This window comes from Balaenoptera physalus (genome assembly GCF_965194825.1).
Source record: "Balaenoptera physalus genome assembly, chromosome: 16".
NCBI lineage: Eukaryota > Metazoa > Chordata > Mammalia > Artiodactyla > Balaenopteridae > Balaenoptera > Balaenoptera physalus.
The window spans coordinates 61,737,497-61,765,352 of record NC_138898.1 but is presented as its reverse complement, the minus strand read 5'-3'; the positions used below and the strand labels follow the sequence as shown (position 1 = coordinate 61,765,352).

Here is a 27,856-nt window from a genome sequence, read left to right as displayed (position 1 = left end):
TGGGGGGAAGAGTTACTGCTGGGTGACAGAGCATTTAGAATTAAATGCAATGGAAAAAAGTTAACAAATGCTTAAGTTTCTAAAAAGTTTAATGGAGCCAATAAGATAATATAAATTGTGTTCTGGCAGACGTGAAGACCTGCTTTCTCTTACCAAAGAAAATGGCACATGTTCTATCAAAATTTGACAATCGAAGAGTAAAGGGTACTGAGATTAAGCTTCAGAGCACCAACTAAAACAAAAACCACCAAAAAAAAAAATTTTTTTTTGTTATTAACTTGGAAAGAGGACCTAGAACCAAGGCATAAAGGGGAGATTAAATATGTGTTCCTCAGCCTCAAAATCCTTTAGGAAGAGGAGTTCTGGCTGCTTGTGAGCAACGCTTCACACCACCAAACCCAATTCCAGAATCTAAATTTACAATGATAGAAAAACAAAGATAACTCCAGATGCATTTCTTGATATATTCCAAAGGGAAGCCTGAAAGTATTCATAATACATAGGCTCACCCGTTTCCGGTAAAATGATACATTGCTATAATTCTTCCTATCATATTCAAACAAAAAAAATGATCCACTTTTGCAAAAATTTAGAAATGCCTCACTTTCATTCCTAGGTTTAGTATGGAATTGACTTTTTTTAAATAAGGGCTGTATCTATAGTGAATACAGAACTTCTTCAGTTCACACATTACATTCACATCCCACCCAGTCAATGAGTATTATGGTTAACTTAGCAAAGTTTCTTCACAGGAAGATTATTAAATGGCTGAAGAAATAGCAAACTTTAACAAAGTGCTGTGAGTAATTACTGGAAAAACCCTTACACTGATTTGCAATGGTCTTTTAAGGATAAAAACAAAGTAACTGATACTGAGCTACAAGTTTGCAAGGAAACATTTTCACTGTCCTAACTTGATACATTTATAATAATATGATAGAATAAATTACAGTACCTGGCAGGCTGACATCAGTTCTTCATCTAAAAAAAGACTACCATTCAGTTCAAGATATTAAAAATGAAGATGAAACATGCTCTAAAACATTGTAGGTACAAGAGGTCTTATATTTACTCAAAAGAGGAATCTATCGAGAACTTTAAGTCTACCTAACATCTAGAGAACCTCCATGCGATTCCATCTTTTCCGAATGAGATTCCAAACTGCACTTTATAGGAGAGGGATTGGAGAGTTGGGTTTTGCTATTTAAGGTGTGATCACATTATTAGCAGATAAAAGACCTTTATCTTCCACCCATTCCAATGGAAACTGCACAAAGTAGAACATTCATGAAAAATGTAAAACAGAATATAACAGACTAGAATACCTATCCTCCCACCATCCATCTCGCTCTCACTAATACTGAACCAAAAAGGAAGCCCATAAAGTTCATGACCTCTCTACTTTAGGTCACCATGAATGCAGTCTACATGTTTACATTTACCATAAGGACAGTACCCCGCATGGGAAGTAGTACTTGTCTTAAAAATGAGTATTTTAATCCTACAAGGTTAATCTGGGGGCAAATTAATAATATTGCTACTTTTAGAGCACTAACACACACAAAGTGAATCCAATAAAGTTCTGTGTATTGATTTGATATTAAGTATTAATTGCATGACCATCATAGCACCTCTTTACATCACACAATCACCAGAATTAGAAACTGCTTTGAAAACTAAAAATAGGGCACAGTTCAATAATCAGAAGTTGCACACTGTTACTAGAGAGAAACCAGGTGCATGGTACAGTGCTGCTGCAAAAATGGAAGCCTGGCGATTTGACGAGGAAGCCAAATCACGTGTTTTAGACAATTTTAGGAACCTGGCAATACTGTTGAAGCAAAATACTCAACACAGCAGGAAATGGACCCCCCCCCCCCAAAAAAAGCATTCTATAACCAAATAAACATCTGATACTTCCTTTCCCTTTGAGAATAAATACAGTTAAGGTCACTTTTAGCCTTGAAACAGATACATGTTTGCCTATGATGATCTTGCTAACGACTACACGATATCTGATGTCCTCTGCTAGGACTATAGTTTTAAGAAAGCCATAGTTACAAGAGGCATCTACTGTAAATACCTAGAACTTCCTTTTATGGCAACCACTATAGAATTCACTTGTCTTAAACAGTGAACAAGGGAAGATGGCCTCATGTTTCCTTTGCAATAATAGTATATGTTGAGGATCAAGTGGCTTTCAAGCAGCATGGTGGGTGTGAAAATGTTTGCAGTTTAGATCATTCTGTTGCGTTTATGGGTTGGTGAGTCTGTAATGACATCGCCACACTGGGCTGAGGTACGCTTTCTAGTTCCACCATTGTCCAAGTGGAGTGCCATTTCTTCTGATATGAAAGTGTTCAAATCGACATCATGGAGTCCATTTCTCCTTCGACTAGCATTCGATCCACTGCTTACATGTGTAGGAGAGCCTGGGGTACTCGAACGCACGCTTATACTAGCCATTGCACCACTAAGACCTAGGAAGAAGAAAAAAGGTTTTAGAGTTGCTCGATTATTTAACCCTCTTGAAAGCAACCCAACTTTACTTTCAACGTCGTCATAGTGTCAAAGGATGTCTGCCTATTTTCCTTGCAAGGGGGTCACCAGGGAGCAGTTTTTTCCTGGAAGAACGAATCATCTGGCTTTGACATAGGAGATGTTCACTGGTAATACTACCAATATTTACAGTATCGGTTACTACCAATTACTGGAAGCTTATTATGCGGCAGGCACCGTGCTAGGTGTACAACTCCGTTATGAAATCCTGCCATCTACTCTACTAGGTATGGACTATATGTAACTTAGAGCTGAGGAAGGAGGTGCTTGCTTTAAACAGGAGAACATTTTGGTTATCCAAAGTCACCGTTCCAATAGATCCCTGTGCTGTGTGTGTGTGTGTGTGCAAACAGGGGAGCATGCAGTCACTTTCAAGCCTGAGTGGGCTTATTCTGACACTTCTATAGATAAGGAGACTTTTTAATTTAGCATCTAAAACAGTACGCTACTGAACATGAAAAAGGGTCACTATCAAGAATGATCCTGGGACATCAAATACAAAGTGATTCTGCCCTGGACAAATCAGGCTATATGATCACCCCAAGGTCTGGACTATACTATACTTGGTAGATACCCCTTAGGGCAGCCTCACTCAGCATCATCCCTAATCCTTCAGGGGGCGGGAGAACAAGGGTGGTATAAAAAATCCTGCTGCCTTGCCTTCAAGGTTAAGAGTTACTAAATCCAGAGTATTCCAGCACTCATTGTGGGACACTCATTCCTTAGACCCCTGAACAGTTAAAGGAGGCCAACGTACGTTCTGCTTCTAAATGTTCAGGATACACCTGTGAAAGGCATGAGAGAGGCCTGGAAACAAACCACAGCATTGAATTTAATAACCTGACATCACCGCCTGTGGATTTTCCTTCTTACGGATTCCCCCTTTGGCTATCCTAGCCTCATATATGGATTTTGTTAGTGCTTGACTAAACTGATATGATCTAGTATAATCAGTGTTTCCCAAGAATAGGACTTGTACCTAGTAAGCTTAGAGGTTGGTTTCGTAGGGGCCCATTCTCATTTACTCCATAAATGTACTTTAAATTTGAACATTAAGTTGAAAAAGGACTCTCTGCTTCCTACCACACCGAAGCTATTAAATTCCCTTTGACATTGTTCTCACTCTACAAATACTGTGAACATTCCCAAACCCTTGGCCTCAACCACCTCCCATATATGCTGATCAAGTTCTGCAGTCCACACCTCCTTTCTAAACTGCTCTTAACTCCCTACGCTAGGAATCAACCAGTCCCCTCGCTGGTCTCCCTGTAGAAGATGCATCCTCTCTCCCTTCCGCTGGTGGCCAGAAGAAATCTGATCTCACTCCTTTCCAAGGCTAGTACCTATTAAAATAAAAGCACTAATACTGGAGTACTTCCTATGTCAGGGACTGTATTAATAAGCACTTTTTAATTTCATCCTCAAACTAAGCCTATGATATTTGTGTTATCTTTTTTGCAGATGAAAAGCCAAGGTTAAAAGGTTGAGTAAGCCACTCAAGGTCACAGAGCTAGTAAGCAAGAGCTGGGACCCAAGACTCAAACAGAATCTAAATTCCTACTCATGTTATGCTACCCACCACTTCGAGCCTGTATTATTTCAGCCTCAGGATCTAGGAACCGGCCTGCCTCGCATGTCTGTCTCTGAACAGCTAAAGCTACCTCTCCCTTCTGCCCTCTTCACTCCCATCCTAAGGCTTAATCATGCACTGCCAGTATCAACTCATCTGCAGTTCCTGAAAATGGCCCGGGCTGCACCTGCCTCCCAACATCTGTTCCCCACTGCCTGAGGCCCTAGTTCCTCCAGCACCACCTCCCAGTCTGGGGCTACTTTCCTGGTTCTCCTCCCTCTCCTTTGAAACTCTCCTCTTTGCTGTTGTCCAGCCTGCCTGCTCCTTCCTCACTGGCCTTTGCAGGCTTCTCTTCTGCCCCCCACAGGCGGATGTCACCCAGGTGAGAGCCTTGGCGTCTTAGCTTACCCACAGGCATCATTTTCCACATCCGTGCCACAGGAGCAGACATTTTTCCTGAGATCAAGGGCCCATCCATATTTCTAACTGCCTTTTGGCCCTCTGAAACCTAACATCTTCAGAAAAAAACCACGCTGCTTCTTCCCCAGACCACACAACTTTATTAGAAGTTAAAAAGAAGGGAAAGAAACGCCTCGGGCTGATTTCACATAGCACAGCACCATTGCTCATCTCTTCCTATAGACACTGTGTCTTTACATCTGTATCTCATGAACACAGTGCCTGGCACATAACACAATGCTTCAGAGCCCTACCCGTCACTCTGAAATCCAAAGCTGTTGATGTTTATTCACCTCTCCAATGCCAGGAAATATACCCAGGTGGCTCTTTTCACTTAAATCTTTGACATGAAGTTAAAACTCAATTATTCGCAACTTCCTGGGTTTGGTTTTCTCTTTTTCTGTTTTTAAGTTCTCCACCAAGACTGTAAACTCCTTGAGGGGAGAGCTGTGCCTTTTTTCCTAATCTCGCAGCCTGTAACATACTGAAAGGTGTCCACGTACTTGAGACCACCTTTACATACCTGTTTCATAATGCAGGAGATTCTACGGTAATTATGCTGCAAAATATGGGCCCCTCAGCAATAAACTGGGCTACTTCAGTAATTAAACTCAGGATCCCCTAAGCATTTGATACCCAAAAAAGAACTCAACAAACCCTGCTCCAATGCCCCTCTTGTTAATGTAGGAGCCACGTAGCTGTATGTTTAACACCCAAGGCTCAAAACGCTCCATCAGAAGTGAAGAGGCACCTCAAGCAAATCCTTCAACTGCTATCCTCCATGAAAAAAGAAGAGAGATTAAACATCAATTTGGTCAATTTGAAAATTCCCCAGTAACTTCCAGAAAACCACAATCTTTTTTCTGTTGGGTGTATGACTCTGGGCTTAGTTTGACAGCTAAAGCAAAATCACAATGTGCAACATTACCTATTTATTATTATCTACTCTCAGCAGTGAAAATTCTTTTCAAAGTTTAACTGTCTAATCTTCCCCCAAAAGACTTTCCACAAGTGTCAAAAAAAAATTAAGATTAACAACCAAAAAATATATATTTTAAACAACCCAAATTTTATTTTATAAACCAATGACAGCTACTAGAAGATGCTTTAGGAAACCTTAGCTAAGCCACATGAACAATCAAGCCTATACAAGTACAGAGAATCTAAACATGCTTCAGAACTAAAAACTAAGTTGTATGGCCCAAGGGCATACAACTTAATTTCTACCAAAAACACACTTTTTCAAAAGGGCTATGGGAATATCAATTGACAAAAAGCAGTAGAACAAGTAGTACGATTAGACAGAAAAGTCTCCATTGCTTAATACAAGATAAACTTATCAGTTTTCAAAGTTTCTGCATTCATTTTAAAGGATTAGTGCAGGGGTGGAAAAAAGATCAGGAGGATTTAATCATACTTTGAAAAGAAAGCTCCCACATGAGCTAAAACAAAGTTACAGTCCAAGTTATAGGAATCTAGGTTACATGGCAAATTGTTAAAAAGTAGCACAGAACTATTATTTTCATACCAAGGTCATGCTCAGGGTCATAAGGAAATCCTGTTTTCAGAATTAATTACATGTAATTCCAGTTTACCAGCACATAGTTAGGTCACACAGAAAGAGCAAACGCAGAGCCCAGCCAGCCTCCCTTCCTCCATCCGGCAGCCCTGGAAGAGGCCTAGAGGCCGCCTCTACCCTTTCTGCTGGCCTCCCAGCCCCCTTCAGCACCTGCGAGACTCGCCCTGGAGGAGACAAGGCAGACTGTTTACTGTGGTTCCACTCAGCACAGGTCCAGGACCCTCTGCAGGTCTGCGCCACCAGCTCTCTCATCTCCGGCAGAAGGGGGATGTGAAATCCCCGCAACTTGGACAAGGTGATTAACATTCTGCCTGGGAACCCTAAGAAACAGGCACTCTTGCATTTGAAATGAATCGCACTATTCAAATGGACATACACTCCCTTTGCACAAAGTTGTATTCTGAGGTTTTAAGCAAGCAAGCACTTGTGTGTAAATGTCGTGTTTTAAGTGCACCAGGGGAGGAGTTCAGTCCTGGAAAAGTGAATTCTACTAGGAAGATTTGGGTAATTTGAAGTAGATACCACTCCCCACCCCAATCTGTAAATTGTAATACTGAACTTTTATTGAAGTAAAGCACACTAAATCAAACCAATTACAAAGATACATGTGTCACACCAAGAAAACATTTTCAGTTATGCTGACAGCCCAAAATGCTTTCAATTTTTCAAAGACAGTTTTAATGCCATGGGAAAAATGCTCACGACGTTAAAATGAAAAAAGCAAGATACAGTACCATATATGCAGCATGATCTCAACTATGAAATAATTTTAATATTTATACATTGAAAAAAAAGACTGGAAGAAAATGCACCAAACATTTAACTGCAGTTATCTCTGTATAGTGGGAAAACAAGATACTGAATTTTTTACTTTTTGGAAATTTTCAAATTTTCCAAGAAATCAGTATTTATAAATCAGAAAACTAGTGAAAAAAAATAAAACTTAAATGTTAAACTACCAATGGATTATTAAGGAAGCACTAAGTGAGTAAACTGGCTTTGAGGCATGGCTACATGGACTTCTTCACCTCAATGAAAAAAATGTCCAGGAAAATTTTACTGCAAATTCATAACAGTTTTGTATTAATGTTGGAAGCTTTAGTTAAGTCCTACCCACAGAAACTTCAGTAGCTAATATCTAATCTTAATATACAGAAAATGCCAACTTTTCGTCAAAAATTTAATGCTATCTTAATTGCCTTAATTGTTCTTGTTCTCAGAGGCTGGTCTGAACAAAGGGTATAATTTAAAAATTCCAGCCTTCACAAGAGTTTCCATTAAAGAAGATTACTTGAAATAATCAATCTTAAGCAATTAAGAGATGAGATTTGCTTTTGGTGCATTAATCTCTTACATCTTAATTTCCAAATAAGTTTTTAAAACATTTTACTGTTAAATGACTATTGACAGTTCTGTTATTTCAAGAAGATGCAGAATGCAACATTCAACAAGCATTTATTAAGAATCTACTGTGTTCCACACATTGTGCTAGGAGTGTGGGCAAGAGGAGGAAAAGGGATTTTGAAAGGTGGTTGGAAATAAATCCCCCACAGGTCAGTTCTAATTAATTCTCTACAACAGAAAATTGTCAAGTTTCTTTCATACTGTACCATCGGTTTAAAAGCACTTAACCTAAGTATTTGTGTGGCTGTCAATGTTTGTTTCTATATATTTAGCTTTATCAACGGAAGGAATGAAGAGTGATAGAAAAGGGGAGAGAGACAGAACCAAGCATAAATAATCAAATTTCTTCTTAAATGTACAGATCTCAATTTTATCAGGAAGATTTGTTCTCACCAAAATTTGGTAACTTCTCTACTACACACAGGCCAAAAAATGTTCTGACAAAATAACAAAAGCTACAAAACCTGTGGCTCGAAGGAGCAAGAAAATCCTATTGGTCCATGCTGCCTAAAATCACAGCTTTCCAAAACTCTAGAAGAAGGGATCCATTTTATGACAAATTCGGAATCTGCCTTACATTTTTTTCTAAGTAAAAAATTCCTACCTGACCTTACACCCTTGAATATGGTATCAAATTAATGCATTTTTCTTATATGGCCCTATACCCAGTCTCTCTAGATCCAAGAATCTTGTCAAGCAATTTAATGATTTACGAGACTAAGGATCACCACATATGCCAGAAAAAGACTTTGTTAGACAAAAAAGAGAGGCCAGATATAGAGCCTATTAACTCCTAAAGTGATGGCACTGTGCCTCAATCTGATTGCCTGGGATTACGCTTCAAACTGTCTAATAATACAATTCTATTAGGCTAGAAACTCCTTGAGAGATTATGTGATTCATCTTTGTATCACCTGCCCCTATCACTAGCCTCTAATAAATAGAATGCTTGGCTGTTTACTGTGTTCAGTAAATGTTGGGCAATAGGAAAGGCTACAGAATAACAAGATACACCCGCATTTTTAAATGGCCGCACCTTCCACAGAAGGATTTTAATTGCAGAAATCAGAACTCATAACACCACAGCCAGCCAAACACACACACACACACACACACACACACGTTTCCAGACTAAAAAGCTTCAGACTTTAATCCTCGCTAAAAAAACTATCTTTTAACACACACAGTGTTTTCTCAAAAACAGACAAACATAACAAAACCCTTTTCTTTTGTTACTTTCCTTTTTCGGGGGAAATTCTCCAGTATCATATTAAAGGCTAGACTACCTGCATTTGCCTAAGACTCTTTCAGTACTTACAAATGTAGTAGCCCACTCTCTTTTTTAAACTTTTGTTGTTTAAACACAAAAGGAACTTGAACTTGAGCAAGGAGGTATCTTAAAGCCAAATGCCAGTGACAGCAATGGCTCCCACCAGTGACTAGTTTAACACCCAGACCCTGTGTGAACTGATGAATTTTACAGAGGATCAACCCAGTCCCAATGGGGTTTTAGTTCCCTGTACTACAGTCAAGAATGCCATCAAAATGACTTTTAGAACTACTGATAAAACCAAGTGTCTCCAATTTTTATGGAACAGTCTGAACCAGGGCCAAAAACCTACAAAGTCCACCTATGAAATGACTGAGTGAGAGCAGGTTTTTAATAAAGTTAGCAAATGAGTGAAGTCTGACTTGGCACCCGGCTTACTCTCCCATCCAGGTCTCTATCTTCCACATATGTGCCCCATTCTAGCTCTGGACCCTTTTTACCTAATCCCCATGATGACAAACACAACTCAAAATGAGGAAACCAGATTTCAATCTAAGGCTTTCTAGACACAGCACTAGCTTGGGCAAGTCAGCTCAGAATCTCTCCATCCAGTAGACAGAGAGAACATCACCAACTTCACCAGTTTATACCAACATAAAAGAAGCTCAAGATCTTAACAAGTAATATAAGTAGGTAGTTAACACTAAGTTTTAAATTATCCCTTCCTCTGGAATGATTATCTGCAATTTAAAAAGCCACCCTTCCTGAAAAGGGAGAAAAAGTATCCTCAAAGGCCACCTGACCTCCAGGTCTGTTTTTGCAGTAATGCCATCCAGAGGCAAAGAGGGCACTCAGGACTTAGAACTAACCAGAAGTCCTCCTTCTCTCAAGGCAAAGAACACTTTGTTGAAGGGTGGGTACTTTGCTTCTCACTTTATGTATCTCCTTTTCACAGAGGAGACTGCCTTGGAGAGGTTAGCCATCTTGCCCAAGGTCATGCTGCGAATGCAGCCTATGTACAAGCCTAAATACTCTTCCTGCTAAAATGAACCAGAAATACAGGTCAAAAGCCATTCATCTTCAAGCCTACTTACCCAGATTCACTTATGGGGAAAAACCCCAGCAAGAAACCAAACTTATGTATATAGTCTGATGTCTTTAGGGAAGAAAAAATAAGCCTAGAGACCTCTCCCACGCCACCCGCCAGCCCTACTAAGGGGGGGAGGGAAAGAAACCCCAAATGTACACATGTAGAGGTACTGAATTTGGGAGCCAGACAAATCTGGAATATCTGTTCTACCATTTACTGACCTGGTCTATTTTAGACAAATAAGCCTTCTTCACCAATAAAATGGCAATAATCCAGGGGAATTATTAGTTTTAAATGAGACCCTCCCCAGCAGGATGCTGACGTGAAGTAAACACTGAAAGAACCGCTCTAAAGGTACATCACCCTCAGGCCCCACTCCAAGACTCAGTTGTTCAGTGTGAAGAGCTGACTTTGCAGCACTAAGATATACCCGCTCTGTTCTCCATTCTCCTCACCCTCCTCATACTGCAGTCACCTGGGGATCTATAAGCCTCAACTCTTTGGAAAGGTTCTCTGCCCCCACTGTGTTGACTTAGCAGACCTCTGAACCCCTGTGTTAAGCTCAGAACACGTCTATGCCAGGTTCTGTTAAAGCCAGAAGCTCCAAGACACGGCCCCTGCACCACTGGCCCCTGCACCAGTCTATGGGAAGGGATAGCTATGGAAGCAAAGCAAAAGGGGAGAGCAGACACCCAGCTCAGGGAAGGTTGGAGAAAATGGGGAGAACTGAAGGAAAGCTTCGTCACAGATGTTCAATCAGTCTGAAGGGATGAACAGGCAGAAGGAAAAGCTTAGAAAAGAGCATGAAGGTGTTCAAAAGATTACACAGTATGGCTAAGATATCTGACCCAAGGTCAGATCAAATCACAAGGGCCTTACAATGTTGTGCTCAGTTCAGGCTTCACCCTAGAGGACACAGGGAAACAAAGGTTATTTTTCAGTGAAGCAACAAGATCAAAAAGATCACTCCAGTGGTCCCAGAAAAGATGGACTGGTGAATGGGTCAACTCAGGACTGGGAAGCAAGAGCACTGATTATTCCAAGCGCCCAGAACTCACCTCCTCCAGAATAGCTTTCTCTGAACCCATGGCCAGGCCGCACTGTGAAATGTCCTTTTCTGACCCCAGAACACCTTACATATGACATCAAATTATCCAAGTATGCATTGGCCTCAACAGAAAAGGAAGCACCCTATTCAATCATATATTCCCTAGAAACTGCACAGAATCTGCCACGTACGCATCTGCCGAGTGGTAAGGTGAAGAAAAGACCTGTTTTTGCTGTTGTTGAGGCTGGAAGGATGAGTCCCTCTGAACGCCTGCAGGACGCCCTGGTGGAGATGTCCGCCAGGGGACAATGGGGCATACGTGTTTCGCAGTCAGGAGAGAGGGTCTAAACATAAGGACCAATTTTGGAAATTAAGACTGAAATGGCCCTTAAAGGGATTGCAGGAGAAGGTGGCTAAGGGCTAAATCCTGGGGAATGTAACCTAAGTCACTGAAAAGTCAGAGGTCAAAGTAGCTTAAATAGAAGACAAGAAAAGTCTCTAGAAGAGAAAAGATGACTAAGAGAGGAATAATCAGAAAGGCAGGCAGGGAACCACAAAATGGTCCAGATGATTTTTGGTCAATCTGAAATTTGTTTACATAAAAACAAGGTGCCAGCTATTAATCCAGTTCTCAGTAAATTTTTGATAATGTTCTTATTTTAAGACAAGGATGAATAAGAAAAGGACAGAAATCAATCTAGCACATGCATATGCATTTCTTTGATTTCTCTGTTGAGCTTAGCATCCAGATAAGGAGATACCATGGTACACAAAAAATAAACAACATATGTTGCAAACAAGTGCCAAAATAGAGCACTGGATTATAATATTCCTTAAACCTCCATAACCATTAGTTGACAGTTTTGATTGAAACTGTTTGATAATCATTAATTGATGTACTTTTAATTGCAATACTTAAGTCGAAGGCTCATGAGGGTACTGATCAAAGGATCTTATCACACCCTCACTGTCTACATGAAAAACTCTACAATTATCTTATATCTTGGCCATCTGTCTTCTTATAAAGAACATATTTTAAGCACATATGGGTGGCATTTGGTGGAAGTGAGAATTTAGGAGCCAATAAAGAAAAAAAGAAAAAATTACAGGGGTAACTGTCCTCTCTTTTAAGGACATGAGGTTGTTTATGGATAAGAATAAATCAATGTGACTCCTACACTAATGTTTGCTTTGATTATAAACTTAAGTCAGCCTCAGTATACCAATTCTTTTCCTGTCTCCCCCTGGCATCCCAAAACTTCATGAATTTAGACTCTCCCTCCAGCATAGAACCCCAAGAACTTCAATTTGACCTCACATTTCACAGATCTGGCTAAACAAATTCTATGCAAAACCAAATTCTGACCAGTATGCACCCTAATTAAGATGAATTTCCAAATATATTTCAAAAGATCTGAACAGTTTTGACTTCAATTTACAGCTATTCAATAAATCAGATCATGAGGACACCTGGTTACAAAGTTAGTCATTAATCTGCTCTACAATTTAGTTAACAATGCCCTATTATTAGAAATCATTCAAATTACTAAAAATACTCAAGTCAGACTAGCATTCCCAATACAGCTATGTCCTCTAAAACCAACAGAACACAAAACTCAGTATATAATTTGTTTCTGTGTACTCTTTTCAAGGGGCCCTATTACTGCGTATCAACTTCATGTTTTAACTACATGAATTCAGTTTACAAACCCTAGGAATCCAACGTATTCTGGATTGGCACTACTTCGTAAGTTTATTGAAAGGAAAGGTTATTTTTCTATAGCTTTATAATTGAACTTTAAACCCTCACAATTTAAACATAAATCAAAATTATAAATAGTACCTTCCTAAATCTACATCACCACTAAAACTCCCAAAGTTCAGTAAAATAATAAATCATAAGTTGAATAAACTCAATTTAAAAAAATGTAATGGGATTTGGAGAATATAGTAGTTGCGGGGGGGAGGGCTGCTGGCTTGCCCTTTTTACAATGTGTACAACTGCATTAAGATTTTATAACAAGAGTGGCATTTATGTTTCTTAAAACTACCTTCTATAGTGTAATACAGAAAAAAAGACATTTTAACAAGAGAAATATGGAATGAATCATAAATCCACTTGATGACAAAGGAAATCAAAATGCTTAAGGAAAACAAAACTACATCAAATACTACCATGCACTAAAATTAATCTGACAAACTATGTACACTTCTAGTAATTTTTTTCAAACAATGGTAAAAGATGTGAAACTCTAATTCAGTAGGAACAGATCACTCTCTATTTTGCCTGAGTTTCAAACTTTCTGACAGCATCAACTATTCCACTATATTAGAAACAGCAAGCAGTCTTAAGTACTGCATCCATACATCATGGACTTTGTTGAAATAAAGTGTTTTTGTGTTTTTAACTTATCATAAACTCACAATCAGGAGGGGAAAAAAAACACTTTTTCCAACTCCACGTTCTGAATGGGGTTTTAGATAAAGAATCAATGTTTGCCAAAGAGAACAAGAATCTCTGTAAGCATTAAAGCTTCGATGATATAGAAGCCCTTTGTATACATCCCAGTTTTTATTACCAGGTTATTTCATCTTAGATGACCTACACTATGGCTCAGAAATGTGTTAACTTTTAACAGGACTCATGACCTAACTCATTAATTACTTCTATCTGCTTAGTCACTTGTACAATCCACATTTTCATCTTAGCTTCAACCAAGTCTTATTATTTTGTTGTTTTATTTTTACAGCAGTGTTGAATGTCCTATAAGTACCTCTCCCAGTTCTATCTGGAAGCCTGTATTAGAGAACAAGCAACAACAAACTTACTGACTACATACCCCAGGCTTCTCCAATAATACTTAAACCCCTCAGCCAAGAATGTCTTTTTATGGCAGGTCTGGCCTGGGGAGACGGTGATGGACCTGCTCTCACAGTCCTGACTATCAAAGCAAGGCCCTAAGGGACAACAGACATAAGGAAAGTCAGTTTAATTATTCTTACATCTGTCCACTCCCTCTTGGGTCATCAACGCTCAGGTTCTACAGGCACACTCAATAACTCAAGGTGTCAAAGGGAGTTCCCATGAGAACTAGCCCAACAGTTATCTGCCTTACTTGCCTATCACTGACTAGGCTCTCCAGGTAATTACAGATGCAATAGAATTCTTAACACACAAGAACTTCCTCTTTGACTCAGAAGAGTAAGGAAACATGTAAAATGTAAGTGTGTAAAGCAATAAATTCTAATCAATGTTGCAAAAAATGCTGTTATTGTAACACCAATCAGCTCAAACTAACTTTCTAAAAACATTTTTTTTAGGATAGGCTGGCTAACATTCAAAAATTGCCCATGTAAGTTCTTAGCTTACATTCTCTTTAAACATTTCTAGAGCAAGTGGTAACTAGAATAGACAAAAAACAGACAATATATCTGGACCTAAACCTAAATGTGAAATTGGGTCCACAGGCACACTCTTAACCATTTTTCCAAAGAAATATGTTTAAACGGCTTTACCATGCAGAGCTATGGCTTCCCGGAAGGGTTGCAAATCAGTCTCTACAGATGAGCTAGTTTCCGTTGAAGTAGCTCGGTTAGGGGACACTACAGTCAGTCTTGGGGGAGCTCTAGAGTTTCGCGGTGGAGGAACTTTTCCACACAGGAAGCTGATCAAATCTTCTCTACGAATAGTTCTTCTGCGCTTTTTAACCCAAGCCAACACATCCTTATTGCGTCGCTGATAGCCAATCTGAATTCCAATATCAAAACTTCGCTGATGGGTATCCACGCTTTCTGTTAGGAAACAAGAATAAGAAAAAGATACATGATAATCAGTAGAGCCAAGCTGCATTCTCTCCTAAAGGAAACCACCATTTTACAAGTTCACCAAAATGAATATCATGAAGTACGGGGCTCTTTAAGTCTATCAGTAATCTATTAAACTGAACTTCATTCATGTTTAAAATATCATACCTGACACCTAATCATAATGTTCTAAATTCAGTAACCACATCACATAATTCTAGAGCTTCTGCCTTGTTCTTTAAAAAAAAAACTAGATAAAAACAGAGGAACTACTTGTCAACCGAATTACCATTTTAATAGAGCTATTTCCTTAAAAAAAAAAAGCTTACTTAATCTAATCAAGCTAGTTTATTTAGTAATGCTAACAGTAAGTGAATTATTAAAGACTTATTGGTACTATACCCAGCTTCACCTGAAAAAAAAGGTACACGAATACCTTGAGAGCAGTACTACTGTCCCCTCACTGCAACTGAGCAAACAGACACTGAGTAACTCTACCACAGGATTCAAGAGCTGGAATTTTTGTTCCAGAGTCTGTGGTTCTTAACCACAAAGCTTTGAGAAAAGACAGAATTCTCAGGAGTTCTAAACAGGAGCGTTCACATCATTCAGCAGATGACTAAACACCGCAACAAGTCACTCAGGCGGTGCTCACCTTGCAGGTACCATGTCATTTCGGAGGTGTACTCCTAACTGACAGGTTCAGCACCAAGAACTGGAAACACACTAAAAGCAGTAGCAAACATTTGAGAAATAACAAGGGAAAATTAATTCTGATTGACTGCTCAACAAAGCCAAACAGCACTGTGGAAACAAGAAGCTTCATTCATTTCCCAGGAACGTTTTCAATCTGCTTCCAGATTTTCAATAAAATGATGCCTGCCCCTTTAGTGGCTTTACACAATTGAAAACAATATCAATACTTAGAAATTTAAGTCACTGCAATTTATTTTTAGTTGAGCTGCTGTGGTAGCAGGAAAATCACCAATATATCTTCATTCCTTTATTACTTTTCCTGACCTGGATTTTAATTCTGTCTGCGACATCTAAAGTAGATGCTGAAAGGATAAGCAAACCAGCGAATGGAGACCTGTGTCCCAGAAAGACAATAATCCAGACATCACAGAGGCTCCCAAGCTGCATGAATCTGCGTTATTAAAAAAGATGGCAGGGGCTTCCCTGGTGGCGCAGTAGTTGAGAATCTGCCTGCTAATGCAGGGGACACGGGTTCGAGCCCTGGTCTGGGAAGATCCCACATGCCGTGGAGCAACTGGGCCCGTGAGCCACAACTACTGAGCCTGCGCGTCTGGAGCCTGTGCTCTGCAACAAGAGAGGCCACGATAGTGAGAGGCCCGCACACCGCGATGAAGAGTGGCCCCCGCTTGCCGCAACTAGAAGAAGCCCTCGCACAGAAACGAAGACCCAACACAGCCAAAAAAAATAAATATAAAAAAATAAATAAATAAAATATTAAAAAAAAAAAAAAGATGGCAAGAGGGCAGCACAAACAGAACTTTATAACAAGGCCTCTTCCTTAGATGATCAGTTCTTATTGCTAAAAAGTTAAAAAGAAAAATGAAAGAAGTTACCCACAGAAGTACTCTTAAATATTAAACTCCATCACAACTTTCTAATTTTACAGATACAAAAAAAGCTACTCGTGGGACTTCCCCTGGTGGTGCAGTGGTTAATAAGACTCCGCCTTCCAATGCAGGGGGCCCGGGTTTGATCCCTGATCAGGGAACTAGATCCCACGTGCATGCCTCAACTAAGAGTTCGCATGCCACAGCTAAGACCCGGTGCAACCAAGATAAATTAAATAAATAAATAAATAATAAATGAGTCTAAAAGAAAAAGCTACTCATGAATGAAGTAATTTCTCCAGTGTCTCACTACTCTAATGCCCAAGTTACAATGTGAATCAATGTGTTCTGATTTCTCATTTCATCATAAACAAAACAAGCACGAACCCCATTTCAAAGGTAAAATAGCATTTAGGAAGCTAATACAGCACTTTCCCATCTCTTAGTCTTAAAGACTTAGATGAAGCCAACCTTAAAGGATGCATAATCCCTAAGATGACCTTGTAAAGTTGTATGTAGACCTTAAGTGATCCTGAAAGAGCTAGAAGCATTTTAAGAGAAATCAAGTCATTGAGTAAACTAAGCCCATCCCATGGGACCACAGAAAGGAGGATAGATAACCATCCACTGTTATGGATCTACAAGCAACTAGGTTTCTACAAAGCTGCCCTACCTAACAGAGTTGTTACCATCAAGCTCTTAACCAGAGAAGTTTGTTTCCAAAAAGAATGACTCAGGAAATCTTATTTTTCGAGAACCAAATGGAGGCAGGTCCAGAATTGGAAGTATAGAGGAACAAAAAGTTGAAAGGGATACAAGAAACAAGTTTGAAGCAAGCATGGATAGTGCAAAGTAAGATGAAGCAGGCATGTAAATGTACACCTAGCAAACCAGACAGCAAATAAGAAAAGCTGAACTTGATACAAAACTCAAGAGCCAAAGGGAAGGAACCAGATGAAGCAGTTCAAAAAACAAAAACAAAACAAAAAAACCCCTGACAATCCTGGGAGGAAAGAGCTTTGATTTGTTTTGATTGAGGACACAAGGAAAGCCCAAAAGTCAGATCAGCAACAGGCTGATGCTTTAATCACAGAGTTGAACAAAGTTGGAAAACTCAATATTCATACTTTTGAAGGAAGGCAGTTATGTAAGTAGTTGTGAATCTCTTTTAAAATATATGCAACTGGGATTTTCTGGTGGCGCAGTGGTTGAGAATCTGCCTGCCAATGCAGGGGACACGGGTTCTAGCCCTGGTCTGGGAAGATCCCACATGCCACGGAGCAACTGGGCCCGGGAACCACAATTACTGAGCCTGCACGTCTGGAGCCTGTGGTCCGCAACAAGAGAGGCCGCGATACGCGCACCGCGATGAGGAGTGGCCCCCGCTTGCCACAACTAGAGAAAGCCCTCGCACAGAAACGAAGACCCAACACAGCCATAAACAAATAAATAAATAAATAAAAATCTGATTGTCTTTAAAAAAAAAAATGTATGCAACTGACCAATCATTTCACCTCAAAAATTCTGCACAAGTCTCAACAACACAACCAACCAAGAACACGCTAAAAATCAAGTATTTTGTAAACAAACTTTTACAGACTAAGAAGTACAGGAGGAGAAAAGCTGATTTAACATTTAAGGACTTCGGGTACATACATGCTTTTGCACTGTCTGGGCATAATTTGGTCTTATACCATTAACATATCCTGAAAGCCAAATCCAATTACTTTACCACCCAGATTAATTCAATCTCAGTTATTTCCTTAAACAGAGAATCTCATATTGACACTAAAACATAGTTTAAAATATAGTTCGTATGTTTGAGAACTTTAAAGAGTTACTTGGTTGAAAATAAAACCCTCCTATCAATCACATCTTGCACTAAGTAGAAGAGATCTAAATGCTTATTGGAGAATCTTAGGAATGACCAGACTAGATTTTAATCACTGCTTAATTTAGTGTCCAGTAAAATAATAAACGTACACACAAAGATGGCCTCCAGAAGGCTCTCAGCCAAAGATTGCTTTGAATACTCCTGAACCTTGACAATTAAGACACCCAAATTCTAGAAATGCACAGCACAGAAAACTGTGGGGACAGTCTTGTGTCCAACACTTTTACTGATGCCAAAGCCACTGTGGAAAACGGCCATGATCTCGAAGGTTAGGCAAAGCCCAAGGGCATCAAAATGTCAATCTAACCTTTAATCACAACACATTCATTTCCTTATTCAAGAAACAAACTGGGGCTTCCCTGGTGGCACAGTGGTTGAGAATCTGCCTGCCAACGCAGGGGACACAGGTTCGAGCCCTGGTCTGGGAAGATCCCACATGCCGCGGATCAACTAGGCCCGTGAGCCACAACTGCTGAGCGTGCGCGTCTAGAGCCTGTGCTCCACAACAAGAGAGGCCGCGATAGTGAGAGGCCCGCACACCGCAATGAAGAGTGGCCCCCGCTTGCCACAACTAGAGAAAGCCCTCGCACAGAAACGAAGACCCAACACAGCCATAAATAAATAAATTAATTAATTTAAAAAACAAAAACGCAGTACCCCCAAATCAGGGCCAGGGTTCCCCCATAGGATTGACTCTACAAAACTCCTAAAAACAAAACAAAACAAAACAAAAAACTGATTCATACAAGTCATGGTAGACATCTTTGTTTCATATTTTTTAAAACTGTTTTTATATAAATAGGTGAAATTGAATTCAAGGGATTTTTATTAGTCTCATTTTCCCACTGCTGGCAAGGGGCAGTAGGCAAAGAATCATACTGATTTCTGAAATGAAGACCAAATGCAGAACTTTCTCACATGAAACATAAACACAATCAGATTTCACTATCTATAGTTCTTTGATACTCACAAACCTTATGTGAGTTAGCCAAAGCAGATATCTCAATTTCATAAACAAGGAATTGGAACTGAGGCTCAAAGGGCCTTGCCCTAAAAATTTACTAAATAGCAAAAGTTCTTTCTACAATCGACTTCTTCCTCAACAATAGAGAAGTCATCTCCCATTCTCCTTAGAGGATCTACAAACCAGAAAATCACACTGCTAGATCAGAGTACATTTCCAAGGAATACTAGTAACTACAAAACATTTGAACTTAGAACTCAATCTGCACTAACCAACTAGTCTGCTGCAGGAGAAAATATGTATTTTAACTGTTTCATTAGAAACAAATATCTAGGGACTTCCCTGGTGGCGCAGTGGTTAAGAATCGGCCTGCCAATGCAGGAGACACGGGTTCGAGCCCTGGTCCGGGAAAATCCCACATGTCGCAGAGCAACTAAGCCGTCTGCCACAACTACTGAGCCCACGTGCCACAACTACTGAAGCCCATGTGCCTAGAGCCTGTGCTCCGCAACGAGAAGCCACCACAATGAGAAGCCCCCGCACCGCAATGAAGAGTAGCCCCCGCTCGCTGCAACCAGAGAAAGCCTGCACACAGCAACGAAGACCCAACGCAGCCAAAAGTAAATAATAATATTTTTTTTAAAAAAAGGAAAAGATATCTGAGTCATGACCAAAATAAAACTGCCTTTCAATTGTTGTTTTTTTTAAATATTTACTTATCTATTTATATTTTATTTGGCCGTGACAAATCTTAGTTGAGGCACGTGGGATCTTCACTGCGGCATGCGGGATCTTTAGTTGCAGCATGCTAACTCTTAGTTGCCGCATGTGGGATCTAATTCCCTGACCAGGTGATTGAACCGGGACCCCCTGCATTGGGAGTGCAGAGTCTTAGCCACTGGACCACCAGGGAAGCCCGTTTTTCAACTGATTTGAGGAAATAATTTCTATCTTCCCTAACAAAGTGGTATCCAAAAATAAACACGAACTTCTAGGTAACTTACATACTGACTTACATCTTCACCCAGCACGTACAAACAGCAGGAACCAGGGAAGGATCAGAGTGGCCACGGTTCCCTACCATCCAGTCCTCGTCCTCCCTTTCCTAAAGGTACTCCCAAGTTTTTGTTTGGATAGTTCTGAAGAAAAGCTTCCTCCACATTTGCTCAAGTGGTGAAACTTGTGGTTTAGTCCCAAACAAATCTGCAGAACCCTGAAACTGTGGCTATGCTACTGGTTCTGAATAACCATGTGACCCAATTCTGGCCAAGAGACAGAAGTCATTTACTCCTGGGAAAGAAGCTTCTGGGCTCTTCTAACCTTCTGTGAGTGACCCTAAGATGTGAGGTGTGAGCTGCCAACACACTGAAACTAGCCTAACGACAAAGCTGGTATGTGCAGGCCCACACATGGAGTACAGAGAGCTGCAGAGCAGGGAGGCCTGAGCCACTGGATTCAATCAATCCCACCCTCAGGCTTCAACGCAGAGAGCAGCCAATCCATGTCCAGCTTGACTTGTGTTTTCTGCTATTTGCAGCCAAAACATCCTTTTACAGAGAAGTTACACATCAGAAACTGACCGTCTTCTATAAAAATTCACAAAAAATCTACAAATGGTATTAGTAATGATGAGGCTGCTGCTTATTAGTAAAATAAAACTGAGGGTATTCAACTGTAATCCATACTAAGGTGTTTTGAACACTCTCAAAGTGCAATAGTTTTCTGTAACAGGAGTCACAAACCAACTCCACAAAGTCAAAACATAAGCTGAAATTTCATTATCTGCCTCCAGGTAGAACATGCTTTCTCTGACCAGTTGTTTATATACCAATCACTCATCCACAAATTTTCAGTATGTTCCGTTCACTTTCAGTTCACATAGAAGCCCAAGAAGGCCACAATGAAGTGACTACACACCATAAAAAGGATCTGGCATCAAGATGTCTCAAAAATAAGGACTTTAAAGGGCATCATACTATTTTTCTCCTGTCAATTCTATTTACTTTCAGCCCTTTCAGGGAAAAATGAAGACACACCACAAAGCTTATTCCGACAGAAATTAAAGGACAAAAAATAATAAGAATTTCTTCCCTTCATCTTAAGCACTGCCCATAGCCAAATACACCATCTGAAAAACAGAACCTGACCACCAACACAGTCCACGCTTGAAGACTCATTGCATGACACACTAAGAGCCTGCACTCTAAGTTGTGGGTACTTACTCCTACTTACAATTGAGAAAATGAAGGCTTACAATAGTGAAATATATTTTTTCCATTATCTGTCTCCAGGACCATACAACTAAGTAAAAGTAACAGTCTAAAATCTGAACTAGAACAATCTAGCAGAAGACTCCATGATAATGATGCTGCTGGCCTTCTCCAGTACTGCTAGAGTCACACCTTTGGGCAAATGCTGTTCAAGGAGAAAACCAGAAACATCTTTAACATAAACAGTATCAAGAGAAAGCTCTTAACATATGTGGGAGAAGTCGGTATGCAACTAAAGTTTCAGACAGTTTTAAAATGCACAGGAGCTTAACATAAAACAAAAAAAAATGGAGCTTAACATAAAACAAAAATCAAAAAAGAAAAATATTACAAAGTTGAGAGAAATGACAATGAGAGAAGCAGTGAGAAGTGGCTCTGGGGGATGTGGGTGAGCACTGGCTCCCAGGCAGCTGCTGCAGAGCAAGCAGGGCCCCAGCGCCCACCTCCGCTGACCACGAGGCTCCAAAGGACGGCTCTGTCCTCGAGAACAGCCACAGGAGTAGCCTCTACTGAGCAAGTAACCCCCACACTGTAGAAGGAATTTAGAATTATTTTCCTAATGAGGAGTCAGGAGAGAGGTTGAAACCAGTCACCCAAGGAAATGGGAGGTGGATTTAAGACGCAGAAAGAGATGAGCTTGACAAAGCATTTCTCAGATAAGCATCAACCAGGCAAGTTAAAACCACCTCAGTAACTTCACTCCCTTTTGCTGCAGACATCAAAAAACGTACTAAGCCAGGGGACACGCCACCACTGAATATTTAACAAACATTACTTCCTTTAGATTTATCAAAGCAAAGCAAAAACAAAAACCAGCCATCAGAATTTTCTTCCCTTCCAAAAAAGGATGCCAATGTCTGACTCAACTTACTACGTGGAGTAGAAGGAACTCCATTTTGCTGAATTCTGTCCACACTGAGGACACCCCAGTTCACTCTCCTCCAAGTCTCCAGCCACATTCAACCAAACCAACTGCATCGTTCAATGTTTCAAGACGCCACAGGCAATCAAAAAGGGCCCTCTGCTAGACTTTTACCTCAATTCTGACCTTCCTATGTGCTCATCTTAGGCGTTATCAGGAAGCTGGTAAAAGTACCAACCTCTCCCCAGGCTGGGTGAGGGAAATGAGCCGTCTCTGGCTTGTCATCATACAAACTGCCAGAGCATTGCCCATTTGCGAGGATCCTCCAGAATCTCCCCCATCCCCGCCCCCATAAGTTACATTTAGATACTGAATCAGAACCGTGAACACTCTAAATTTACCACTACTTACAGCTGCATGCACTGTGACACTGCCTTGCTAATTTTATTGGTTCTATTTAAGGTGCCCAATTATTCCTACAGCTGCATTCTTGTTCTCTAAAGACCACACCCTGAAAAGAAAGAAGAAGGTGAGGATCTGCAGAGCTTATCCACACTTTCCTCGAGTCAGCTAGGAACAGAATAATGTTGCTATACTACCAAATTCCACAAACCACAATTAACCATTCCGCAGGTAAAAGGGGATATATTTCATTTTACAGAAATAGGATACAAAATAAAACTAAGGTTGGACAATCCAGCATTTGCCATAATGCAAAAACTTCATGTTTGTTTAAAAAGAAATTTTATGTCTTTCATTACGTTTTCTGAACAAAGAAAACTAATACATTATAAGAAGCATTTCCAAATCAAGAAATCAAATTAGGGATTATTTCAGAGTTCAGCTTCTGAGCCCACTTTTTTATATGAAGAATTAACACTAAAGAAAACCGTCAGCTACAGTCCTAAAGAGATGCATTCCAGGAGCGCACAACAGCACCAAAAACTGAGAAGTCAGAGGACGTTCATATTTTTCTACGGCCTAGTCGAAGAGCCGGGCACACAGACGAACTAAAAATATGTGTGGCCTTCCCCTTAAAGCAAAAAATAATTGCAAAACCTGAATGGATAAACCGTGATACCTCCACACACCAGAACACTAGTCAGAAAAAAAAAAAAGCACTGAACTATTTATTAATACCTGCAATGTGAACTGAATGGATCAATCTCAGAAACATGAAAAGTGGATAGAAGAACCCAAACACAAAAGGCTACCTACTATAAGGTTCTGTTTATTACATTATGGAAACACAAAAACCATACACACAGCAGTCAAATCAGCGGTTGCTGGGGGGGGGTGGGGACGGGGGGACGGGGTGGGGGGAATAAATATATTCCATTTACTAACAATGCATGTTTGTCAAATTCACGCCATACACCTTAAAACAGTGATTTTACTATATGTAAACTATAGTCCAAGAAAGCGGAGTTTCCCAAAAATATGAGTTTCAAGTATTATTTCAAAATTCCCTGTCTGGGTGAAACCAAGAGCCATTCCAGAGAATGTTAAAAACCCTCAAGCAGTAATGAATGTTAGAGTCAAAATTTAAGGAACTCAGCTATATAAAATCAAAGTTGACCACTGGGGCACCATTTTATTAGGTTTCCCTTTTCTCAGTAAGCCTAGACTATTAGTTCCTCATTCCCTGAAATTAACATTCCATTCACCAGGTTTAGTTTACGTTCTCAAATTACCATCCCAAAAAACTGCAAGGTCTACCAAGGAAATCCAAAATAAGGGATTTTTTTCCCTGAAGAAAGCTATCTTAATTTGCTCATTCATATGCAGATAAGAATCTGAGAATCAAGTCACTCCACAGCCTCTTTCAACCTATTTAGATAATTCTGAAAAACACAAAGCTCTAATGCAATTATCAACAGCTTCTAGCAGTTTAAAAGCATTTATTTTAATTACATTTTTACTAAAATTAACACTCAAATTCAAATCCTTTTCCCACAGAAACCTTGCCAAAAATCAAACCCAAATTTCCAAATCTTCAAAACAAAGCACAAAATCTAAACCCACTGTTGCTGAGAGAACACGATGGGCAAGAACATTCACTCACACATCTTCACGTGGGGGGCGGGGATTAACTGCAGAAAAGCACTGCCATGAAACACGAATCTTGATATCAACTCAAACTGATCAGATTTCCTGCCAACAATGTACGGTCAGGCAGAAAGCAGCTTGGAAGGCAAATATTTGACGGAGTTGCTAGGAAAGACCAAGTCCATCAAATATCTGCATCTTAATGTGCGTACAGATTATTCCAATTAGCTAGCTTTCGACGCACTTAAATCATGCTGTGCCACCATCATGCTCGAAATTGCCTAACTCAAGAAAAACTACTCCAAGAGGTGCTTTTCCACAAACCAGTTGTCCCTCCCACCTGTGTGTGAGACACACTCTTCTTCCCTGGGTGCCCAAAAAGCACATCCCACGGTCTGGAGCTCTGGGCCTCTCAACCTCGGCACTACCGCCGTCTGGGGGTGGGGAGGCTGCCTCGTGCACCGAGGACGGTTAGCGGCCTCCTCTCAGTGATGACACTCTGGAGTGCCCCAGACGTTGTCAAAGATCGCCATGGGGTGAGGGGACCAAACGCCCCCGGCTGAGAACCCGTTATCTAGATATGACATCACACCGCCGGAATTCTCAAGTTGCAAGGTACTGAGAGTTAGTGGCTGGATTCAGGGGCAGAAAACACTCCGGCGATCCCTCCAGGTCAAGGTGGCCAATGCACTAAGGAACGCAAGACTTAAACCCCGATGCAGGCCGCCCTTCCCCTTAGCCGGCAATGCAGCAAGGTTGTCCTTACCTTTGTAGAGATTGGTGACGGCAGTGGCTGCGTTTTGGAAGGGAACCCAGAGAGAAAGTCCTGGCTGCTGACACACTCGGTCTGAAAAACGACGAAAGGAAGAGGGAAAAACAAAAAAAAGAAAAGAAACACACAAAGACAAAAAAAGAAAAAGAAAAAACCATGTTATTTGGGCGTCAATCACTCCGGAACGGCCATATTAGGTTTCGCCATTTTGTTCAAGGGTTCCGGGATCCCGCGCTAGGTGGGGGGCGGGCAAGAAGGGGGTCGCGGCGGAGCGGGAGGGGGAGCCGCGGGGCCCCCGGGCGCAGCCCGGGCAGAGGCGCGGGAGAGGGAGGCACCCCTTCGCAGTCCCCGCCCCGAGGCCGGCTCCGGCACAATAGGGCCCCCGGGCCGCCTCCCTTCGCCATTTTGTGACCGGGGGCTCCTCCCCTGCCTTCCCCGGCCCAGGGGCACCCAGCGGCCCGGCCCCAGGAGCGGGAGGGCCCCCCGGGCGGCCCCAAGCCCGGCCGCCCCCCGCGCCGGCCCCCGGCCGCCTCCCGAGGGCCCGCCTCCCGCGGCGCCATCTTGCGGGGAGGGGGCGGCGGGGCCGCGGCGCGACCGCCGGAGCCCAGCCAACCGCCCCCCGGGCTCTCCGCCGACGGCCGGGCCCGAGGCGGGGGCGGCGGAGCAAAATGGCGGCGGCGGCCCTCACCTTTGTAGAGCTGGGCCACGGCGGTGGCCGAGTTCTGGAAGAGGTGCCACAGCTTCTGCTGCTTGTGCTCGGGCTGCGCGGCGGCCGCCGCCTCCTCCTGCAGCTCGGGGGGCAATTGCTCGTCCTGCTCGGCCTCGGCCAGGCACTGCCGCTCCCACTTGGAGAACCAGTGCTCGGGCCCGTGCTCCTGGATCTCGGCCTCGCCCTCCTCCTTCCGCTCCTCCATCCTCCGCGGCCTCCCGCGGCCTCGCAGCCGCCGCGGCCGCGTCCTCCTCAGGCGGGGCCCCGGCGGGAGCGTCGTCGTCGAGCGGCCCGGCGGCGGGGCCCAGCGGCCTGCGGCGGCTCCTCGCGGCGGCCCAGGCCTCCTGCACCCCGACGGCCTGCGAGCCCCGCCCCGCGGCCCCGCGCTGCCCGCGACGACCCCCGCCCCGGTCCTCCCCACCCCCGGCCCCTGCCGAAGGGTGCTGCGGGCCGGATGAACACCGCCGCCTCTCGCCTCGCCGGCCTGAGCACGTCTACCGCCCCACCATGGCGCCGCGGCCTCCCTAGGGCCACCGCCGCCTCAGACCGCCGACCGCTCCGCACAGCCCTGCCGGCGCCGCCGAGCCTACCCCGAAGACTGAGGAACGTCGTCGTCGCTGCCGCCGTCGTCGACGCCTCTGCGGCTGCTGGTCCCCGCCCACATGCTGACGGGGAAGCACCGCCCACTCGGCCCCGGCTCCCCTGCCCGGTTGGGGCGCGCCGGATCCGAGGGCTCCTATTGGTCCAATCCGACCAGTTCCGCTTGCCGGCCTCTAAACACAGCGCCGTGATTGGCTCATCGGCGTGTCCGCCTGACGTAACCAAAGGGCGAGGGGAAGGGAGTGAATGTCAGGAAGGGTGAAGACGGGGAAGGAGGGGGAGGAGCTGACAGTGGTTGCATCCGAGCCAACCTAAGGGGGGGCGGAGAGGGAGAGAGAGAGAGACAGAGAGAGAGAGACAGAGGGGAAGGCAGGGGGAGGCAGGGAGAGAAAAAGGGGGAGGGAAGGAGAGAAAGAGGGGGAGGGAGGGAGGGAGAGAGGGAGGGGAAGGGAGAGAGAGGGGAGGGAGGGGGAGAGAGGAAGGGAGGGAGAGAGAGGGAGAGGTAAAGAGAGGGAGGGGGAGGGAGAGAGGGAGAGGGAAAGAGAGAGGAAGGGATGGAGAGGGAAAGAGAGTGGGAGGGAGGGGGAGGGGAGAGGGAGAGAGGGAAAGAGAGAGGGAGAGGAGAGAGAGAGAATTGCGCATGCGCACTTGCTCGCTGGCCAGAGGCTGCGGGCGGGAGTCACGTGACCCGGGGCTCCGAGACCGCACCCCACAGGAGGGCTGTTCCGGTGCTTCCAGGCCGCAGGGGACGCAAAATCAACTCCCGTGACCACTCTGCAGGGACGGAAGGGTGTGGTGGGTGGTCTCCCGCTACTCCAGCCCCTTGGGCTTTCAAAGGGAGGAGGGAATTGAAGAAAGTGAATTAAACGCCCAACTTGAATCCAAGTTTGCAAAGTGCTTCGCCAGCTGTTTATTTCAGAGACCCATTTCTTAGATGGGCAAGTTGAGCCTCAGAGTCCAAAGAAAAACTTCCGAGATGCGAAGCCCGCGGGCTCCCACCAGCCTTCTGGGCAGACAGCAGGCACGCGGCTCGCTGCGCGTTGCGCGTGGGGGACCCTCTGGCCCGCCCCCTGAAGACGCCCTGGCGCTCTCCGAGGACACCGTCCCTTGACCAGACCGCAGCGGCCGCGAAACTGAAAATAAACCTGAGTGGGAGACGGGGTGCTGAGGCCCGGCTGCGTCTGCGCCTTCTCGAACTTGGCGGCCCCCGCACCTGTCCCAAAAAGCACACTCCTGGGCCACGTGCGGCCGCCTGCCTCACGTTCCAGCCCCCGCCCCCCCGTCCTACGGCCGGAATCCGCGTGGCCGCGCCGAGTGGGAGGCCCCGCTTCCAGGGGGAAAGTTCTGCACCGACTTCTTGTTCAGTCGCC

At 43.0% G+C, this 27,856-nt stretch overlaps 2 protein-coding genes across 2 annotated transcripts in view; one reads left to right on the top strand and one right to left on the bottom strand.

Moving 5' to 3' along the window:
• Positions 1-27,856, top strand: part of CARHSP1 (calcium regulated heat stable protein 1) — a 268,272-nt gene that overhangs the window by 58,532 nt on the left and 181,884 nt on the right. The gene's annotated exons all lie outside the window — the stretch shown is intronic.
• On the bottom strand, positions 72-26,817 carry HAPSTR1 (HUWE1 associated protein modifying stress responses). Its single transcript, XM_082432515.1, has 4 exons — positions 25,866-26,817; positions 25,172-25,252; positions 14,496-14,771; positions 72-2,480 (listed from the first exon to the last, which is right to left on the bottom strand). The coding sequence occupies exons 1-4, from the start codon at positions 26,089-26,091 to the stop codon at positions 2,236-2,238; spliced, it is 828 nt and encodes a 275-aa protein (XP_082288641.1). The 5' UTR covers positions 26,092-26,817; the 3' UTR covers positions 72-2,235.